A 21,520-nucleotide genomic window follows, 5' to 3' on the forward strand; every position below is an offset into this window, starting at 1 on the left:
TTTGGACTAGCCACGATTCAAGTGCTCAGAAGCCACATGTGGTAAGTGGCCAGCGTTCTAGATGGTGGAGGTCTAGAAAGAGCACAGCTAGAGCCAGGTGGGAGGGGGCAATGATGCCCACCTCCCAGAGGAGCCCAGGCGCCTGGCAGGCCTTACCTGTGGTGCTATAGTGATCACTGCCATTTTTACACTACCCCTCCATGTCTTTTATTGACTGAAATAGGTGGCGCTGTCCAGGCCAACTCTCGTTGGTGGTGGAGACAAGGGTTCTGCAGGGGCTCAAAGCTCTGAGCTTGCTTACAAGGGACATTCCCAGCTCCTGTGGCAGGCAGTGCCCAAAGCGTTGTCCCTGCTTCTGATAGTTAAGGTCCCAGGCCCATAGTCATGAGGTCACCTTCTCTGGTTCATGTGGCTTGCACGCAGTAGGGGTGGGAAGCCAGGGTGTACTCTTAGGAGCCAGTAGCCTGGACTTCAGACTCAGCTCCGGCAAGTCTTGGCTGTGTGGTCTTAGGCAGATCCCTTAAACTTTCTGGGCCTCCGTCATAGGGGAGGATTTATCACCAGGCAGAATACAAATGTGCGTCGTACCCAGCAAAGCAGGCGCACCAATCAGGAGAAAAACATGTCTGAAAAAAGATGAATATCTGATATCTTAGGAACAAAGCATGAGAGTCGTCGTTGTTGGGAAAAATCGGCCCTCGCAGTTGGACTTTCTTACAAACACTTTAATTTGCAAATTTTATTTCAAATTACATACAGTGGGCACAGGCATCAAGGGTCTTTTCCATGATTAAGACCTCAGAGATTTGCACAAAGCCCCACTCAGTTTCTTCATCTACAGAAGAGAGGTAGTTATAGCAACTGGCAGCATTCTTACGAGGATTCAATAATACGAAATAGCTAACAATGATTGAGTGCCTTCTCTAGGTAGGCAATGTTCTAAGCACTTTCTGTATAGTTAATTCAAATGACAGTCATACCCATTTTGCAGATGAGAAAACTGAGACACAGTAATGTAGTTAAAAAACCCAACAGCTTGAAAGCAACAAGCCTGGGATTTGAACCCTGGCAGCCAGACCAGGGCCTGTATTTGTATCCACTGTGCCATCATGTTTCTCCATGTGGTGATGGGCCTGGAATTGGTGTACAGGGCCCGGTTCAGAGTGAGACTGAGGCTTCCCACGCCGTGCTCTATTCCTGTTCCTCTTCCATCTGTGCTGGCCTCTTTGCCTGCACCCCTCCCCCAGCATCTTCCTGGCCCCGATGTGTATTTCCCCATGAGACTTCCACATAAAACCGCACTCTCGGCAGGACCTAGGTTGCAGCTGCCTCTCTCTTTAGAGCTGTGTTTTATCTGTGCAGAATGAGCGTTCTCACGGCCCGATGTGGGGCAGGCGGGAGCAGTGTGTGCTGCTTTGATTGTTTCCTCTTTAGATCTCACTGAGGCGCAGCTGTCAGTGCCTGTGACTGGCTAGGCTGATGGCTGTGCATCCCTGGTCTTTGATCTGTGTCTCTGTGCGGAGGGGAGGAGCAACAGCTTCTACAGAACAGCTGCTGCTTTGGTACCTGGGGTCAAGGCCAAGTTCAGACTTCCTGGGTGGCTTTGGACAAGCTCCCAACCACTCTGAGCCTCACTTTGCTCATCTCGATAGTGGGGCTGCTCATGGAAGCCTTGGGATTTCTAGGGGGTTCCAGTGAGATGGCTGGGCACAGCTCTGGGACAAGGGCTGGTATACAGTAGGTGCTTTCTGGCCAGTGCTCACAGCAGCCTTGGATGTCATATTCCCTGCTCCTTGCCTGGTCACCTCCTGTGCTTCCTACATCATGGAGCCTCCAAGTCACTTTTTCAGGATGCTTCTGTGGGAGGACCCTCTGCCTGGCTTCTGCTCCGCTTAGCTAACCTTATCCTGGCCTTTGTCACATGTGCCAAAGAAGAGGGCATCATTCAATATCAAAAGCAAGAAGCTGAATTCATTGGTATACTTTGCAAAGGTAGTCTCCCCAAATCAAGCAAGAGCTGATCTTTTCAGGGTTTGGGGAAGCGTGGAGTCCTGGGATAGGAGGACTTTCAGAGCAGGAGGTTCTGAGACTGGCTGGCTGTCCCCATGGTGGACATGTATCCACTGTGCCATCATGTTTCTCCATGTGGTGATGGGCCTGGAATTGGTGTACAGGGCCCGGTTAGGAGTGAGACTACTATTGATTGTTTGACTTTCAGAGGTGGGACTGTAAAGCTCCCAGTGACCAATGAGGATGAGCTTTAAGCTTTTAAGTTTGGGGTTTCATTGTTTGCAGCTTGGGACTGTGGTCAAAGAACATCTTTTCCTTTGTAGATTCGGAGAATAGGAAGGTTTTATTCTCCCTCCATAGCTGTCATCTTCTCCAAAGGACTGAGGGTTCCTTGAAGGCAGGGGCTGTGTCATCATTCTGGCATGCCTGGCACCTAGCACACTGCCTGGCACACAGTAAGCACTCACAAGAGATCGTTCAATGAACAGTAACTGTTGCCTCCAAGTACCTTTGCTTTTATCTCTTTTCAGAGCCTTTGTGATGATCTATTTGCATAGATTTCCCAAGGGGCAGTGGCAAAATTCACTCGTAGATTCCCCAGTGGCTGGGAGCATATTCCTCAGTACAGGATAGGTGCCCGGTACACAATACAACAAAAGCACTGCCTTGGGCTCGTTTTGCCTTAGCACATTTGAATTGAGATCTTAGACCCAGGACCAAGAGTGGGAGTGAATGGGCGGAAGACGTGGGAGGGACAGGGTCAAGGTGAAGAGGCTGACCTTGAACAGGAGGGAGATACCTTTTCAGACTAACAGAAAGGAAGTCGAGATGAGCATGACGTAAATAACATAGGGAAGGTTGGGAGAATTGAGGGAATATCTGATGGCTTCAATTCCTCAGTGACAGAGGAGACAATGTCGTCTGCTAGACTGAGGGAGATGCGGGCTGATAAAGGGATAGGAGTTGAGTATATCATAACAATGATAATAGGTAACATTTATTAAGCACCTGTCAAAAATAGTTAATATTTGTAACATAATGCTTAATAATGCTAACTCATAGCTGATGTCTGATAACGGATACCAAAAACCTTATGAGGTAGCAATGTAGCTGCCATAATTGTTGTTTTATAGGTGAGGAAAGGAAGGCAAAGTGAAGTTAAAGTCACTGAGCTCGTAAGTAGTGGAACCAGTTGTCAGATCAGTGATGTTACTCACTGTGTTACACTGCACACAGGAGTTGAATTAAGTCCAAAGCTGATTTTAGATGGAAGCTTTTGGTTAGGTCCAAGAATATGGGTTTATAAAAGCAAGCAAGACAGTGTTAAGGTTGGAGTTCGTAGCCAGAAATAAAGAAGGGGCTAGGAAGAGATGGATTTCAGTGGATAGAGAAAGGGAGAGCGCTCCAGGCTGATGGTGGGACGATGTGTAAGAGTGGGGGCACTTGCTGGGTGTGGTGGCTCATGCCTATAATCCCAGCACTTTGGGAGGCTGAGGCAGGCAGGTCACTTGACAGCAGGAGTTTGAGACCAGCCTGGCCAACATGGTGAAACCCCGTCTCTACTAAAAATACAAATTTACCAGGCATGGTGGTGCATGCCTGTAATCCCAGCTACTCAGGAGGCTAAGGCAGGAGAATCATTTGAACTTGGGAGGTGGAGGTTGCAGTGAACTGAGATCACGCCACTGCACTCCAGCCTGGGCAACAGAGCAAAACTCCATCTCAAAAAAAAAAAAAAAAAAGTTGGAGCACTGGAGGCTCCCACTACGCTGAGGACCCCACGGGAACTGAGACTTGGGGCTGTCCTGGAGGGTCCTGGATATAGGCTAAGTGATGTGGAGTCTCTGCAGGGTTTGGATCTGAGGAGTGAAGCGATTGCCCAAAGATCACTAGTGATAGCCAAGGTGTAAGATGGATTGTGTGACATGGACCCACCAAGATGGGTTTGTGGTGCCTGTGTGTGCCCCCACGCTGTGCATACCACATGCATTGTTTACCTTTGTGTTCACACTCAGCATACTCTTAAGGAAGCTGAGTAGAAAGATGTAGCAGGTGATTGGATCAGAGGGATGTAGATGGCAGGGAGACCAGAGTCACCCCAGGGGTACTGACTGTGGGACTGTGGAAGGTGACAGTTTCTAACAGGGGAGTGCTGGAGAAACAGAAAGTTCATGTACATGTTATGAGTTCAGTGCTGGAGGTGTTGAATTTGAGGTGCTCATGGGCAAATAGGGGAGATAGCCAGGGAGAAAACTATATATTGGAAGCTGGAGGTAATTTGGCTAAAGATGAGGATTTGAGAATTGGTGATGTTGCAAGCATGAGTAGCCATGACATTGTCCAGAGGAAGTGTGAATCGAGTGAGAAGGAAATACCAGACCCACAGTCCTATGCACCTATCCATTCTACCCAACCACTCAACCCATTTTATCCATCCAGGAACCCACACATACAGGCATCTATCCATGCATCCCCAACACCCATCTCACCCATCAGTGTTCATCTCATCCACCATCCCAATCTCTTCCCATACATTTGTCTGTTCACACTCACACAGTCATCCCATTTCACCTATCCATTCATCCACTCCTCCCTCTCATCCCAGCCATCCCGTCCATACATCCCAACCACCCATCTATTCATCCATCCATCCATTCCTCCATCTCATTAATAAACCATTCATTAATCATTTTATATTGATTACATGTTGAAATCATGTTATGAATATGTTGAGTTAAATAAAATATAGCATTACAATTTTTGTCTTAATATTTTTAAACTGTAGCTACTACATTTAAAAATAATGAAAAGAGTATAATTGGATTGTCTGTAACACAAGGCATAAATGCTTGAGGGGACAGATACCCCATTCTCCACAATGTGATTATTACATATCACACGCCTGTGTTGAAACATCTCATGTGCCCCATAAAAAACTGTGGCTACTAGAAAAGTAGAATTACATATGTGGATCACATTTGTAACTTTTATTATATTTCTGTTGTACAGTGCTAATGTGTACAATCTCTCACCCATCTGTTCATTCACCCATATATCCATTGCGTCTATTACCCGTCTATCACCCGCTGATCATCCATCACCCATCTATCAATCATCTATCCACCCATCCATTCATCCACCCATCTGCCCATCCATCCAACTCATCCTTTACTCCTTCCTCCTTTCCATCCATTCATCCACCCACTTATCACATCTGTTTACCCCACAAATATTTTATTTATACCTGTCATGAATCAGTGACTCTGTGGTCATAAGAATGAGAAAACTGAGGCTTAAAGCAATTAAGCAATTTGCCCAGCGTGGCACAGATGGACCTGGGATCTGACTCTCTAAGATCGGGGCTCTTCACCTTGGCTGCCTATTTGCGAAGTTTCCTTTAAAAATCCTTTGGGGAAGCATGGTGTGCTTAGGTTGGGGGGTGGCTGTTGGAATAGGGGCCGAGGAGCTCTTTTCCCTGAGGGGACCACACAGGGAAAGGAGAGGTAGGGGAGAGACAGACTCCTTAGAAGCCCCTGTAAGCTGTGTCCCTGGTGGCCGTCATGAAAGGGTTATCCCTACACATTCGATATTTGCAAAAATGTGGGTTCTTTCAGATTCCAAAACTCATTTCCATGACAAAACTCTTGGGAAGAGAAGATGAAGGCCTGGCTTTTGCAGAACAATCTTCCAGCTGTAATGAGGACTGAAGATGGCAATGGGAAAAGGAATTATAATTAGAATATGAAATGGGGAAAATTAATCTATTCCAGTCACTGGTAAGAGGATGTTCTCCTGGCGTTCATGGAAATTCTTAAGCTGTTGTTTCTCCCTACATTTTTTTTCTCACATTTTAAAGCATAGGGAAGGCTGTGTGGTATAAAAGAAAGGTTTTTGACCAAGGAACTGATAAACTGTGAAATATGCATAGAATTGAAGTTCATGTGCATCTTTGCTTTGTATGTCTCTGTATGCACATGCAGTATATGTTTGTGTTCACATTTATGTCAGTCACATTTAAATGGCTGCAGACGCATGGAATGTTTATACACATTTGGGCACACCCTGCTTTCCTTGTGTGCATGCTGTGGTTATTGTGTGTCCAGTTGTATAAAGGATCTCTGACATGTGCCACACTCACGCTTGTGCTGTGTGTGCGTTGGTTTGTGTTACCCATGGACACGGTACATGAGTGAGTTGAACGCTGCTGTGTTGAACGCTGTGCTGCGTGACATGGGTCCACACAAACATAGGTTTGTGGTGCGTGTGTGCGCTTCCCACGCTGTGCACACGGTGTACATCATGTATCTTTGTGTTCACACAGTGTATGCAGTGTGGTGGGTGTAGATGTGGGTGTTTTTGATCTTGTCTGTGCACACGTGGAGGACGAGGTAGCCTAGCTGTGTCTGAGGGCAGAGGTGACTTTGTGACCTCTGCCCTTGGCTTCCAAGTTCATTTACCCAGAAAAGGTCCCAGATGAGGAGGGGCTGAGGGGGTAAGCCCCAGGCCTTAGAGTCCTGGAAGCCAAGCCAGGGGGAGCCTGGGAACCCTCAGTGTCCGCCATCGATTCCTTCATGCCCTCCAAGGGCTCCGATGTGGTGGAACCCTGGCAGAGGTGGGCAGAGAACAGGCCTCCCCGCCCCTTCAGGGCCTCTGCTCACCACTGCTCGGCAGCTGGTTCTGAGCCCAGCAGGCTCCAGGGCACCATGCAAGGTGCCCAGGGGTGACTGAACTGAGGAGACCCAGGCCCTGCCTCAGGAACCTCTGCCAACTTCTGAAGTGCTCCTTGAAAGCCAGAAGCAAGCTCTACTCCAGCAAGTGGCAGCTCTTTCCTAGACATTGGTTGAATCAAGGAGTGAATGAATAAGACAGTCTCTGGTGACCTCATGGGAATCCACTGCCCACCCCCTTGCCTGCCCCTGACACACTCGCATCAGAGACCAGGCCCCCTTGCCCTCCATCTCCAGTGCCATTCCCACTGCTCTCTCTGGATAATTCCTCCCTCTCCTGAACCTCTAACACACTTATCAAGCACCTGTTATGCGCCAGGCCCAAGGCAGACTATTGATTATATAGTAGGATCTAGAAAAGCATGGGTCCCTGCTGTAAATGCACTTTCTGCTAGTTGGAGAGTCCAAGCAGAAAAAATCCAACAAGGGACTCTTAAATCCCATCCCTCCCCAGCTGTGTGATCTTGGACAACTACTTATCCTCTCTCTACCCGTTTCCTTGGTTTTAGCAGGGAAAACAATACTTTCTTCATTGGGTTGTTGTGAGGATTAAATGAGGTCTTTTATGTAAAGCATTTTGCTCAGTGCCAGGAATATTCAGTCACCAAATATTTATCGATTTTGTCTACTGCGCATATTGGGGAATGAAGCAGATGCTGGCCCCTGCCTTGCGGTGGCTCTGTTCTCAGCAGCATTTAATAAATGGTGACCATTCAAAGGTTTTTTGGACATCTTTCCCTCTGTTTCTTATGTATATTCCTATACCATACTGTTCGATTACTATTGCTTTATAAAATGTTTCAAACACTTCATTAAACTTAATGTTCCTCCATCTCCCATTATTCTTTCTATTAGGGTCTACTTATGTGTGGTTTTAAAAAAGTTTTACTTTTGTCAAAATGATCAATGGCCATAGTCACACATCAAGTCAAGTACCCAGGAGCTTTTGCTGAAAGCGCCCCTACCCTGCCTAATTTATAGCCCCATCCCTAATGCCAGGCTCTGGGAGATTTGGAGATGACCAGGACACAGTTCCAGCCTCCATGTTGCTTCCACTCTAGGACAAATGACAAATGTGGAGACAGTCTATGTTGTAAGAGGAACAGCCAGAGGAGGTGAGAGCATGGCAGGCCTCCTGGAGGAGGTAGCCTCTAAGCAGGGTCTTGCAGCATGAGCTCTGGGTGCAGTGTGCTGGATGGAGTCCTGCATTCGGGGTCAGTGCCCAAACTCTAGGCATGGAACAGCCTTTTCTTTTAATCATCCAGCAGTCACTGAGGGACTCTCCCCGTCCCTGTGCTGAGGAGGCTCTTTGGTGTAACCATCAACCCAGCTGCCTAGATGGGAAGATAGGCCTGGTCAGAGGCTATCTGAATGTGGTAGTGGCTGCTTTATTTATTTATTCAACAAACATTTATTGAGTACCTTCTCTGTGCCAGGCACTGTTCTAGGAGCTTGGGAGGCATCAAGGTACAGATAGACAAAGACCCCTGATCCCTGGGAGCCTCCATTTTAGTAGGAGGAATCTAACAGTAAGCAATGAATACAGTGAATACAGAGAATGCTAGAAGGTAATAGGGGCTGTGGAACAAAGACCAAGGGAAGGCGGGGCGAGGACATCGAAAGTGGTGGTAGAAAGGGTGGTGGGCTCTCAGCCCACAGGGGCTGGGGCTGGCATCTGAGCCAGTTGTCAAGCAAAGCTTCTGAGTGAAGGGGGCTGGGTACACTGACATTTCACTTGTTTGTGGGCGTGTGGATTTCTGCAGCCTCTGTGAGGGCAGCTGGGTGATGTCTGTCTAAATTACAAATGCACATACAGTTGGACCCAGCAATTACACAAATGAATCCTACAGATAAACTCACACCCGTGCTCAATGACGGATGCACAGAAATATTTATGGGAGCAATATTGGGATAGCAGAAGACTAGAAACTACCCATGTGCTCAACTGGTTAAATATATGTGTTATATCCATACTGTGGAATACTGGATACAGAAGAAAGAATTATGTTCTGATGTAAAACGTTTTCTAAGATGTGTTGCTAAGAGAAAAATAAAGTGCAAAGCTGTATAGCATGCTGTCTGAATAGAATAAATGACTCTAAAATGTGTATATGTAGACAGTCTTTGAAAGGATATAAAAAAGCTGGTAGACATTGCCTCTGGAGAGGGGCAGTGGATGGCTGGGAGGTGGGGTGGTGTTGCTTTTTGTACTCTTGGAATTTTGAACCATGTGAATATGTCTTAATAAATAAATGGTTCAATTAAAATAAAATGGCTGTTTGCTATTGGTGCCCCACCCAGAACCCTTTACTGACCAGCACAGACATCTCCCACCCGCCTTGAGCAGGAGCTGCCTACAAATGGCTCACAGGCAGTATAGTTCTCTGAAGAATTGTCCTTGGCCAATTGGGGGCCACCTTGCTTAGAAGGTTATCCCCTGAGGGCAGCCCATGGCAGATGACTTCCTTACCTGGGCGACAACAGCCACCCCTTGCTTTGTGTTGGAACTAACTCTGCAGTACAATTCATGCCCTAGAGCTCCCCACCAGAACAGGCTGAAGGACGTCTTCAGCCAAGACCACATCCTTGCTTAGCTGCACCCACTCCTGTCTGGCTTGCCCCCCACACTTACAGGTTATTCCTAAGGAGCACTTAATAACCACATGCATCTGAACCCTTGCCTCAGGCTCTGCTTCTAGGGAACCCTATCTAAGACACCTAGCTCAAAGGAAGGGAACTAACTGGAATTAAGTGCTCTCCCTGTTAATGTGTTGAGTCAAGTGCCCTAAAGTGCAACATCCTATGAAGAGGGGCCTACAGGCATCACCCTCATCTAACAGATGAGGAATCTCAGAAGTTGAGACACCAGCTTGAGATCACACTTCAGGGCAAAGAGGGAGACAGGGGTCCCAGAGCCCACATCTCTTCCCCTGCACCTGCTCCTGAATTTTTAGGCAGATTTATAGGGAAATCTTCCTGAATCCAGACTTAGCACCTTCTTTGCACACAGGATGTAGTTCCTGTACATGGTCTCTACCAGAGTCCTCACTGCCTGTAGCCAGGCGTGGCCCTAGGGGCTGGGATGGCATAGGTGATGGGCCAAAACCACTCAGGATGGCAGGACCTGGAGGGCATGTCTGGGGAAGGCTGTCATGATCCCAAGACTCTGGTGTTCTTGGCCTCCCCCAGCACATGGGATCAGCTTTAGCTGATCACCTGATATCATTTTCGTCAAGGGAGGTGTTTGCATACTTCCAAGAATGGGCAGCTCAGCACCTGACAAGGCAGCCTGCTGTGTCTATGGATAAGTTATAGAGGGCAGAAAGGTTTTCCTGTTTTCATTCTAAATGTGATTAACAGCATGAACCTGAACACTTGAGGGCCATGGAACAGGGGCTGCTCCTTCCACCCTAGAGGTAACCCTGCTGAAATGGGGCCTTGGGCATCCTGGGCTCTGATTTGGCTTCTGCAGCCCCCACAGTCCCCTGCATTCGTCCTGCCTTCCTCGGACTGCTTCTCCTGGTGCCTTCCTGAGAGCATTTTAATCAGAGCTGCTTCTCCCTCTCTCTCTATTCTAGTTTGATGGTGACAGTGCCTACGTGGGGATGAGTGACGGAAACCCAGAGCTCCTGTCAACCAGCCAGGTGGGTGCCCCATCCTTCCTGAACTTAAGATTTGGGCTGGCTGGAGCCGAGCTCTTCCTGGGTGGAGTCGGGGGTGCAGAGTGGGGGCCAGCACAGCCTGCTGCTGTCTTCTCTCTGAATGATCAAGAATAGCAAATAGCAAATCCTTAAAAGGCACAATCGAAGTGGGACTATAGTGTTCTCTGTAAACCAGCTACCTGGCTACTCTTGGCTTACAATGGTTTGGGAACTGGATGAAACTTGAAACGTATTGCCCACACTCCCCACGCTTGGGGCAGCTTTTCAGCAGCAGTGAGTTGAGGTGCCTGCTGCTCCCTGGTGCCGCCTGCCTCTTGCCACCACACAGCAACCACGGGGACATGTTCTGGTTTGGATGCACACACCCATGCATAGGCATGGATGGTTCTCCTGCCCACTGGGAGTTGAAGGCCACAGGGGAGGGTTGTGGACAGGGCACAAGGAAGGAGAGCAGAGGCTTCCTGTGAGGGCCTTGCTGGTAGCAAAGGAAGCAGAGTCATTCCTGGGCAAGGCTGTCCCAACCCCAGCCCGTTGGGGGTCACAGATGCCAGTTGGAATCAGATTTTCCACTGAGAGCCTGGTCTCTGAAAATTAATGTTTCTCTCAGCTGGGAGCATCCTCACTATAGACTGTGATGCCACAGAGGGTCCTCGCTGCAGGCTGAGGGTCCAGGCAGGGTCTCCCTGCAGAACGTGATGCCAGGGTGGGCCCTCACTGCAGGCTGGGATCCCAGGACGGGTCCTCACTGCAGGCTGAGATCAGGGAGGGTCCTCACTGCAGGTCAGGACCCTGGGGAAGGTCATCCCTGCAGAATCTGATGCCAGGGAGGGTCCTCACTGCAGACTGGGGCCCCAGGGAGGGTCCTCACTGCAGGCAGGAGCCCCAGGGAGGGTCCTCAGTGTAGGCTGGAGCCCCAGGGAGGGTCCTCACTGCAGGCGGGGGCCCCAGGGAGGGTCCTCAGTGCAGGCGGGAGCCCCAGGGACGGTCCTCAATGGCAGAATGTGATACCAGGGAGGTGTTCTCATTGCAGGCGTGGCATCATGGAGGATAGTTCCTTAAGGCAGTGGTGCTTGCTGGGTGGGACCAGCTCAGGACACTGATTGGAGAGCCAAGGAGGGTTATAGTTGCTGAGAAACTTGGGAAATGGGAGGGCAACCCCGGTCCTGGAGCTGACCTCACCCTCTGTCTCTACCATTGTGGGGGCTATGGCAGTCCAAGTTGGGTGGCCCCTCAGCCATCAGGCCCGGCACATATTTTCCAGCTGGGGCAGTAGAAGCCTATTAACTCACACATATTTATGTCCCTATTCTGTGACAGGTCCCATGGAGGCCATAGACGAGTTAGACAAGGGCCCGTGGCCCTAGGGGGCACTACTAGTGAGGAAGATACTGTAGTCTTAGTGGGGCATGGAAGCTCTGCTGGAGGGTGCTGCGCCCCCTCCCCTGCCACTGCAGGATCGCTCATGCCAGGGCCACCATACCATGCCCCTCTCTGGCCTGTCCCTGTGTGAGCATCATGCCGCTGCTGCAAAGCTGCCTTTATATTGCATTGACATGCACCAACATGCGAGACTGGTGGGCAAGACTCCAGGCCCTGAAAGTGGTTATTTTGGAAGAATCCACTGATGTCATTTAATTGTACATAATCAACTGAGATGTCATCTCAGCAGACCAGAGTTAGCCCTGGCATCTCATCTGAGCCTTTTCACAATGTTTAGATAGTATTTTTGTTAACATATTGAGCCCTGGTTTTCAGAACTATATTATGGTGAATTCTGTTCTGGAACCTTCTGGAAAGCATTGGCAATGTCCTTCCACCAAGAAGGGAAAGTGGGACTCAGTGGGGCTGTGTGTCTGCTCTAGGTCTGGGCAGATGGGAGCACAGTACTTTGGAGAGGAAACTTGGTACAAATAAATGTCACCCTCCCCAAACCATTAAAAGTCATATCCTCAACAATTCCCCCCAACACTTTGCAGCTTGCAAAACCTTTTTCTCCATGGTTATTTCAGCTAATCTTCACAACAGCCTCGAGAATGAGTAGTCATTATTCAGTCAATTTTATAGATAATGCAACTGAAGATCCAGGATGCTGGCTGATTCAATCAAGGTGACTCAGCCAGGGAGCACTAGAGCTGGCATTCGAACTTGTGAAGCTCAGACTCAGAGCTCCACAAGCTTCCCTTGCCTTGTCCACTGACTTGCCTCAGCCTAAATGTCACTTCTACAGAGAGCTCTTTGTGACTGCCAAACCCACGTGAGGTCCCCTTTCCATGATTCTCATTGAAATGGCACCAGGTCTTTTTAATTCATGATGTTTGTCACTGTGGTCTACTTATCTTGTGATGACTTAGTTAATGCCTGATTTCCACCCTAAACTGACCACCATGGGGAAAGGATCTGGTCTCTCTGGTCCAATGCTATGTATCCCAGTGGGGCATAGTGTCTGGAACACCGAGAGCACTCAGAAAATATTTGTGTAATGCGTGATGGTAGCCCCTGCTCTTCTCTGAACTTCAGTGTTCCTAACAGCGGAACAAGGTGGTTGGACTTCCTGAGGGTCCTTCTAAATCTTTTATGCTGCGACCCAGAGGGTCTCCCTAACTTAGGACTTTATGAAGAAGATATCAAAATTCTCTGAGATTAATTAAGTCTAGCCAGTGGCATGAGCCAATCTTAATGTGAACAAATTTGCAATTGCAGTTAGATTTCTTATAGTGTATCTGTTAGTTTTTGCTGCATAACAAACACCTCAAATCTTAGTGGCTTAAAATAACAAATGTTTATCTAGTTAATGATTTGGTGGGTCGGCAGTTTAGCTGAGTTCAGTTATGTGGTTCTTCTGGCGTTGCCTAGGATCACTTTAGCAGCAGCAATACGCTGCCAGATCAGCAATGGGCCGGTTGGTTTGGGAGGGTCACCTGTGCTCCACATGGTCTCTCTGCCTCCAGCAGGCTAGCTCCAGGTTGTTCACATGGTAGGAGAAGGGTTCCCAGAGCAACAAGAGCAGAAGTTGCAAGATTTCTTGAGGTCCAGGCTTGAAATAAACACACATCTACTTCCAACACATTCTGTTGGCCAAAGCCAGTCACAGGACCAGCCTTGAATCAAGGAATGGGGAAATAGCCTCTACCTGTTGGTGGGAAAGGCTGCAAAGTATTGTGGCCTTTTTACAAACTACCACATGTAAGAAACATATGGGATATGATTCATGCTGATTTTATTGAAAAGTAGACTTTTCTGGTACCAATAACTCCCTACAGCTCAGTGGGACCCTACTGGCTTCTAGCCTTTAATGATGAAAGTCCTATATATTTCCTTCCTCTTTTCCCTGGAGTGCTGCTTGGACTCACGACACACACACACACACACACACACACACACACACACACACGAACACCCTTTCACAATGTATTGTCTCATCAACTGCAGAAATTGTATTGTCCCAACCCTACTGGATTAATGATTGACATCAACATTTGGGTAAACTGAAGCTTTCACAGCCACTAGAGGATTCAGAGGATAAACACTCTAAATGGCATAAAATATTTTTTGTAAATACAGTTAAATACAAGGTTCACCCAATCAGCAAATGTTTATTGAGCACCTGTTATATGCAAGGCTCTGAATATCAGTGGGAAGCCATTTCTGGAAAACATTTGCTTCCAGAACATCCAATCTTTTTTTTTTTTTTTTTTTTTTTTTTTTGAGACAGAGTCTCACTATCGCCCAGGCTGGAGTGCAGTGGCCAGATCTTGGCTCACTGCAACCTCCACCTCCTGGGTTCAAGTGATTCTCCTGCCTCAGCCTCCCGAGTAGCTGGGGTTACAAGTGCCCATGACCATACCCAGCTGATTTTTTTTTTTTCTTTTTTTTGTATTTTTAAGACAAGGTTTCACCATGTTGGCCAGGCTGGTCTTGAACTCCTGACCTTAAGTGATCTGCCCATCTTGGCCTCCCAAAGTGGTGGGATTACAGGTATGAGTCACTATGCCTGGCTCAGAACATTCAAATCATAGTACAAACCTGCTCTTTAATGTAGCACTTCTCCTGAAATACCATCTTCTTTACTTAGAAACCGCAGCTGAGACAGAGGCTCCCCTAGGGTATGTATTAGCTGACTGTGTCCCTTTTTGAGAACTTTCACAGCAGCTCTATGGGCTTGAAGTTTTTTCTGCAAATGCATGCTCCATTGTTTGGTTTTTGCAAGTCTCCACAGAAATTTTCGCATAGCTGCTTTAGCTTTTACAAATGATCACACTCCCTCTCCCTCCTTGGACCTTGGGTTACTTTTGTACCAGACTTGCCAGGGTGGCCTGAGAATGAGGTATAATTCTCAGATACGGCTGTGTCCCCATCAGCAGCTCCAGGCGGTAGAGGACCTGGTAGAGGTCAGTTCTTTCCTGTTGAGAGCAGACTCTGTCCAGGATTTACAGGAATGGGTATTTCCTGATTATGTGACCCAGAAAGAGTCTCCTTCCTGGGATGAGGCGAGGAGGAAAGGGAGTAGTGGACTTGGGACTCAGCAGACCTGGATTCAAATTCGAGCTCCTCCATGCCTCAGCATGAGCCAGATTTCCTTATGCAAGTGATAGCAGCTTCCTATCAAACGGGAGGAGTAGCACCTGCCTCCTAGAGTGTCATGAGAAGTAAATGAGGGGTGTGTGTGTGTGTGTTGTGGATTCTCTTGCTGCCTCCCCAGAGTCCCGCTTATCATTCAGCTGCTGTGAGTGTTGGCTGCTAACTATTCACAGCTACTCCTTCTTTGGAAAATTGGAACTGTGAACCCAGGAGAGGATAGAAGGAGGAGAGGTCTAGAAACCAACATCCTTATCTCAAGGAGTGACCAACTCTGCAACTCCTCATGGGCTCCAGCTAATCCAGCCAGACTCCAGCTGAGGCCAAATCCTTACTCAGCTCCTCCCCTGTCATGTCCTGCCTCCCTTCCTTCTTCTGAGAGCCCTCTTCAAGTCATTTTCACAGGCATCCCCATCTCAGGCCGTACTTCAGAGGAAGCTAAATTGAGAGTATGTAAAGCACCAGAGTTCAGAAAAACTAGCTATGACTTGTTTTTATTACCATATATAATGCTTTGGTCACACAAGAACCTCTGGTCACCTCTTGCACTCATTTACAACTTGGTGTTTTTGTATGCATTGTTTCCTCTGATGGGAATCCCCTAGTGTTTTTCAACCAACAAATGCCTATTTGTTCCTTCAGGGGCACTGCAAATGTTTTCCATTCTCTTGGCTCTAAATACCACTTCTGCCAAAGAGCTCACATTTTTACAGGAATTATTGAAAGAACTTTGTGTGTGTGTGTGTGTTAGAGTCAGACTGAATGTCATGAATGATATCAGATTTGCAGTATTAAAAGCTCTCAATGACAAGAATGAATACAGGGAGACCAAGTGGGAGGGTGTGGTAATAGGCCAAGTAAAGGATCAAGATCTCTAGACTGTAGCAGAGGGGATGGAAAGAAGTAGATGCATTGGAGATAAAGTTGGTGGGTCTTGACAGTGATAGACATAGAGGGAGAGAGAAATGGAGGGGAAAATGATGACTCCTAGGCTTCTACCAAGAGCCCATTTTCAGGCATGGTGGTACCATTTTCTGAGCTGGGGAAACCCTTGGGAGATGCAGGTTTGATGATGCCAGACTTGGATGTGCTACATTTGAGATGCTCATCCACATGGAGATGTTCAAGTAGGTAGATGATGGTACAACGCTGGAGCTCATGAGAGTAGTAAATTTGGAAATCTTCAGCCCATGATGTCAAAACCTTGGGAGTGAAGGAGATTTATGGAGAGAGAGGGAAGAAGGAGAAGAGCAGAGGACCAATGACTCTGAGATGTTGAGCTCCAACATTTGAAGGCAAAGTAGAGGAGGAGGAGAAGACTGTGAAGTAGATTAAGAAGGAGTGGTTTGAGAAGTAGGAGGAGAACTTGGAGTCTTAGAAACCAAGGGCAGAGTAATTCAAGAAAAAGAGAGGGGATCTAAGGGAAAAGGATGTCGGATCCACAGTTCCTTGATAATGAGATCACATCAAGTTAAAAGGCTTCTGTACAGCAAAGGAAACAATCAACAAAGTGAAGAGACAGCCCACAGAATGGGAGAAAATATTTGCAAACTACCTGATGAGATTAACAATCAGAATATATAAGGAGCTCAAATGACTCTATAGGAAAAAAAAATCTCATAATCCAATTTAAAATGGGCCAAAAATTTGAATAGACATTTCTTAAAAGAAGACCTGCAATGGCAAACAGGCACATGAAAAGTTGCTCACTATGACTGATCATCAGAGAAATGCAAATCAAAACTACAATGAAATATGATCTTGCCTCAGTTAAAATGGCTTATATTCAAAAGACAGGCAGTAACAAATGCTGGTGAGGATATGGAGAAAAGGGAACCCTCGTACACTGTTGGTGGGAATGTAAAATTGTACAACTACTGCAGAGAACAGTTTGGAGGTTCCTCAAAAAACTAAAAATAGAGCTACCATATGATCCAGCAATCTAACTGCTGGGTATATACCCCAAAGAAAGGAAATCAGTATATTGAAGATGTTGGCACTCCCATGTTTGTTGTAGCACTGTTCACAACAGCCAAGACTTGGAAGAAACCTAAGTGTCCATCAACAGATGAATGGATAAAGAGAATGTGGTATTTATACACAATGGAGTAATTCAGCCATAAAAAGAGAATGAGATCCTGTCTATTTGCAACAACATGGATGGAACTAGAGATCATCATGTTAAGTGAAATAAGCCAGGCACAGAAAGATAAACATTGCATGTTCTCACTTATTTGTGGGGTCTAAAAATCAAACAACCCATGGAGATAAGAGAGTAGAAGGATGGTTACCAGAGGCTGGGAAGGGTAGTGGGGCAGAGAGGGACATGGGGATGATTACTATGTACAAAATAGAAAGAATGAATAAGATTTAATATTTGATAGTACAACAAAGTAACTATAGTCAATAATTGCATATTTTAAAATAACTAAAAGAGTATAATTGGGTTGTTAGTAACACAAGGATAAATGCTTGAGGGGATGGAGACCCTGTTCTCCATGATGTAATTATTATTGCATGCCTGTATCAAAATGTCTGATGTACTCTATAAATATGTACATCTACGTCCACACAAAAGTTAAAAATAAATGATTGGATAAATGTTAAACATTTAAATATACTCAAGGGAACCATAAAGGCACCAGCAAAACAAACCTTAAGGTATACTTTACAACTTTGGTGTGGGGAAGGCATTTCTACTATTCAAAGCCTCAGAAGAAAAGACTCAAAATTGGACCATAAATTAACATAAAACTAAATATAAATATAAAAATTAACATAAAATCAACATATGACTTTTGTATGGCCAAACCAGCATAAGTAAAGTCAGTAGACAAAAGTTGGGCAAGAATATTTTCAACTCACACCATAGTTGAAGAACTAATCACGCTTATACATAAAGAGTTGCTAGAGATCAGTTCAAAACCCTGGTAGAAAAAAAGGAAGGAGATATGAACCAATAGTTTACAGAAAAAGAAATACAAGTGGCTCTTAAGTAAGTGAAAAGTGCTAAGAATCATTCATGAGATAAATCATAAGAGAGCCATTTTTTACCAATTGGATTGACCAAAATCCAGAGGTTTGATAACACACTCGATTGGAGTTCTTATGGGGAAACAGGTACTTTTATACATTGCTGTGGGCAGGGTAAATTGACAACATCTATAAAAATTACAAACACATTGACCTTTAACCCAGCCATTCTTTTTTTGGAAATATGCCCTACAGATATATCTGTACATATGATAAATGATGTATTCAAGACTATTCATTTTGATATTGCTTTACTAAAAAAGATGTAAAACAGTAAGTACAGTGTGCTACCATTTATACAAAAAGGTGATAAGAATGTATATTTCTATGTGCTTGCATTTGATTAAATAACCTTGGAAAGATATATGGAAGCTAGTAGTGGCTTTGTATATTGTATATGCACGTACCTCCATGCATGTGTGTGTGGTATGGGAACTGCGCAGGTGCTGGGCAGGGATAGAAAGAATACTTTTCACTGTATCTTTTTATGTTTAGGGAGTTTTAAACCATGGGAATTTATTATAACTTTAGAAAGTTAAATAAAATTTAAATAAAAAGAAGGAGAGAGTCAATTAGCTCAAACACTTCTGAGGGATTGGGTGAGATGAAAGTTGAAATGTGTCCAATCATCTTAGCAAAAGGGAAGTTACTCTGGGCTTCAGTATAAGCAGTTTTCATGTGCAGGGTCATTGTGCGGGTCCCATGGGCAGACTGAGAAGCGTGAGGTGAGGACATGTAAACAGTAAATATAGACAACTTGTATGAGAAGTTTAGCTGTGCAGGACAAGGGCCAGGGCCAAGCTCAATGAGATGAGGATTCCATAGAAGGGATTTTTCTTTTTTTAAAGAAAGGCCTTTAGAATATTTAGTCATCAACGGAAGGTGTCAAGAGAGAGGGTGAAGCTCTGGGTTTAGGCGGGGGAAAGGCTAAGGGATGCTTTCAGATTTCAGAGAAAGTGGGAGGGTCTGGATCCTGCTCAGAGGTGGCGGCTCTGGCCTTAGCTGGGAGTGCTGGGTGTGGAGGACAGCGGAGAAAAGGAGTGTGGCTTTGTTAGGTGGGTTGGCTGGGAGCAGAGGGTGTCTGCACCTGAAAGTGTCAGTCTTCTCAGAGAGTTGGTGGGCCAAGAGCCAGGGGACTGCGGGTGAGAGGTGGTGGGGAGGTCTGGGGTATTTGCTGTAGGGCATGGGAGAATGAGCTCCTGGTGCTGGTGCTGTGGGAGAGACGGGTGGGTTAATCCAGGGCAAGAGGTCTGCCAGGCAGGTGTGTCAGAAGAACACAACACCTTTTTTGCTAAAAAGAGACTGTCATAAAGGATCAGGGAATCTAAGCTGCGTATAGAGACAAGACGGGGGCCCAGGGTCCAGTGCAGCGGAAGAGCTACTGGGAAGCAGCTGGATGGCAAGGACACCCTATTCAGAGTGGGAAGCTGGCTGGTGATTTTGGAAGTGAGCAGGCCATGGCATTGGCGGGGGCCTGGTGTGCCTTGGGAGCAGGGAGCTGCATGGGGGAGAGAAGGTCCTGGGAGGCGAGGAGCCCACAGCTGAGCACAGCATGGTGGCTGAGCTGAAGGGTTCTGGAAGGATGCCATGGTGGGGTGGATGGGAAGGTGGTACCCAGAACTGAAGACTGGAAGAATGAGGGGCTGGATGCTGATGGGACTGGGTGTGGTGGGATTTATAGGGACAATCAGCAGGGGTCTGAATGGATGGGGCAGTGGAGAGGGAGAAGGATGTCAATTCCTCTGAAATTCCTGTTGAGGCAGGAGGCAAGCAAAAGACGTGTTCTAACGCAAGGCTGGGAATAGGGTACTTTGTTCCTAGAGTGAGAATCCCAGTGGCTACAGAGCTGTTTGCCAGGGGAATGACACTGCACAGTTGAACATGAAGATTCTGGGGATTTACACATGAGGTGCTCCCTGGGGTGCCCTCAGGTCTCTGGGGTACAGTGTGTGCCACCAAATGTGAACCTGCTGGCTGTGAGCCTCATAGGGCATGGGCAGCAACCAGTGTGTCCCCTGGCCCCTCTGCTCCTGTAGCATCCCTTCCCGATGTTCCAGCAGAATGTGTGCTGGAGTGCAGCCATCATGTCTTACAGGCCAACATCCTCATGCTACAGAATGAGGCTTCTCAGTGCCTTGCACCACACCTGCATGTAACAGACACACAAGAACTTGGAGTTCGTGATTCTTGCTCTTGGTTCCAGCCCCAGCATTTGTTTGTGCAGCAACTTTTCTTCACAGATCCCCAAGGTTGCCTGGTCTGTTTCTCCCACCACTTGGATCAAGCATAGACCTAGGGTGGGGAGATGGTACCATCAGGAGGCCAGAAGACAAGGAGCTGGTGAGCCTATAGAGGAGAGCTCAGACCTGCCGTTCCCTGACCACTGAGGTCCCTGCGGCCTCGAAGTCACAGCCTCCTTCCTGCAGGGGGCAGTGTCAGATGCCCAGAATGGGAAAAAGAGTCAGGAGCTCTGAGTTCAAGGTTCCACCCTGCTGTTAGGCCTTCACCTGTGCTGGTCTCACTCTGAACCTGTTTCCTCATGTGAATAATGAGGGTAGATGGTCTGCTTTTTCCAGCACTAAATAATGATGATAACAATGATCATTAACATTTGCCCTGTACCTTCTTAGGCTCAGGCTCTGGGGCTAAATGTTTTCCATGACTGGTCTCATTCCATCCTCATATTAACTGTGTAGGTAGGCACTATTGCTGTCCCATTTTACAGAAGAGGAAACTGCAGCACAGAGAGTCAGAAGAGGGTGACACTTTTTGAAACTAATAAAAACCCTCCCCAGGAAATGTATTGGAGGCAGGGCCACCCTCCTGCTACTGTTGAAATCTAAGATTTCCGTCTTAGTAACTCTAGCCTCTGAGTCTGTGTACACTGTAAAGGGCAAAGATGACAAGGCTTTTATTGCTTTAATTAAAACCTGGGTGAAGAGCTCGCGATTCATATTAAAATGAAATTGTGTTTTGCCCGCTGTGGTGCGGAGAAGGTAACAGCAGTGATTACCGCTAAGATTACAAACAATCAAAGAGAAAAGGCCTTTTGCAAGCATTTCCTATTAAAGCCACAAACATCACACTTTAAAAATAATTATGGTTGTGTTATCAGAGCATGATTCATGAGTTCTGAATAAATACCGGGGGCCTTAAAGGAAACTATTTCAAGACCATAGATTTTGTTCACATCTGATGAAATTTAACATCACTTCACAGTTGGAGAATAAAATACAAGGAGGGGGAAAAAGCCTATCCTATGGATATGGAGAGAATTGAGTATATGTCAGATTGAACTAATGAGCTCTCCCCCATCAACCCTAAACACATGCTCAGAAAAAATGGCCTAACTTCTCTTATTTTCATTGAGAGAAAACTGCCGAGGAGGAGTGAGTACTTATCTCACCAATCTTAATTTTACATCCCAATGGCCGAAAATGTATTTATTTTAAAGCTCTTGATTCCTGCCTGTGAGATGTTTAAATATTCGAGGGCACAGGCATGGAGGCATTG

General features: G+C 46.6%; 1 protein-coding gene across 7 annotated transcripts in view; it reads left to right on the forward strand.

Moving 5' to 3' along the window:
• TOX2 (TOX high mobility group box family member 2) overlaps positions 1–21,520 on the forward strand; it is a 157,246-nt gene that overhangs the window by 47,819 nt on the left and 87,907 nt on the right. For 6 of the 7 annotated variants that reach the window (XR_001891849.3, XM_021921034.2, XM_003904719.5 and 3 more), the window contains exon 2: positions 10,316–10,381. The exons of the other annotated variant lie outside the window; for it this stretch is intronic. Coding sequence is in view for 5 of the 6 variants with exons in the window: in XM_021921034.2 (XP_021776726.2) it covers positions 10,316–10,381 (66 nt within the window). In the remaining variant the exon portion in view is untranslated. The remainder of the gene's footprint in view (positions 1–10,315; positions 10,382–21,520) is intronic. 7 annotated transcript variants of the gene reach the window in all.

This window comes from Papio anubis, chromosome 16, assembly GCF_008728515.1.
Source record: "Papio anubis isolate 15944 chromosome 16, Panubis1.0, whole genome shotgun sequence".
Classification (NCBI taxonomy): Eukaryota; Metazoa; Chordata; class Mammalia; order Primates; family Cercopithecidae; genus Papio; species Papio anubis.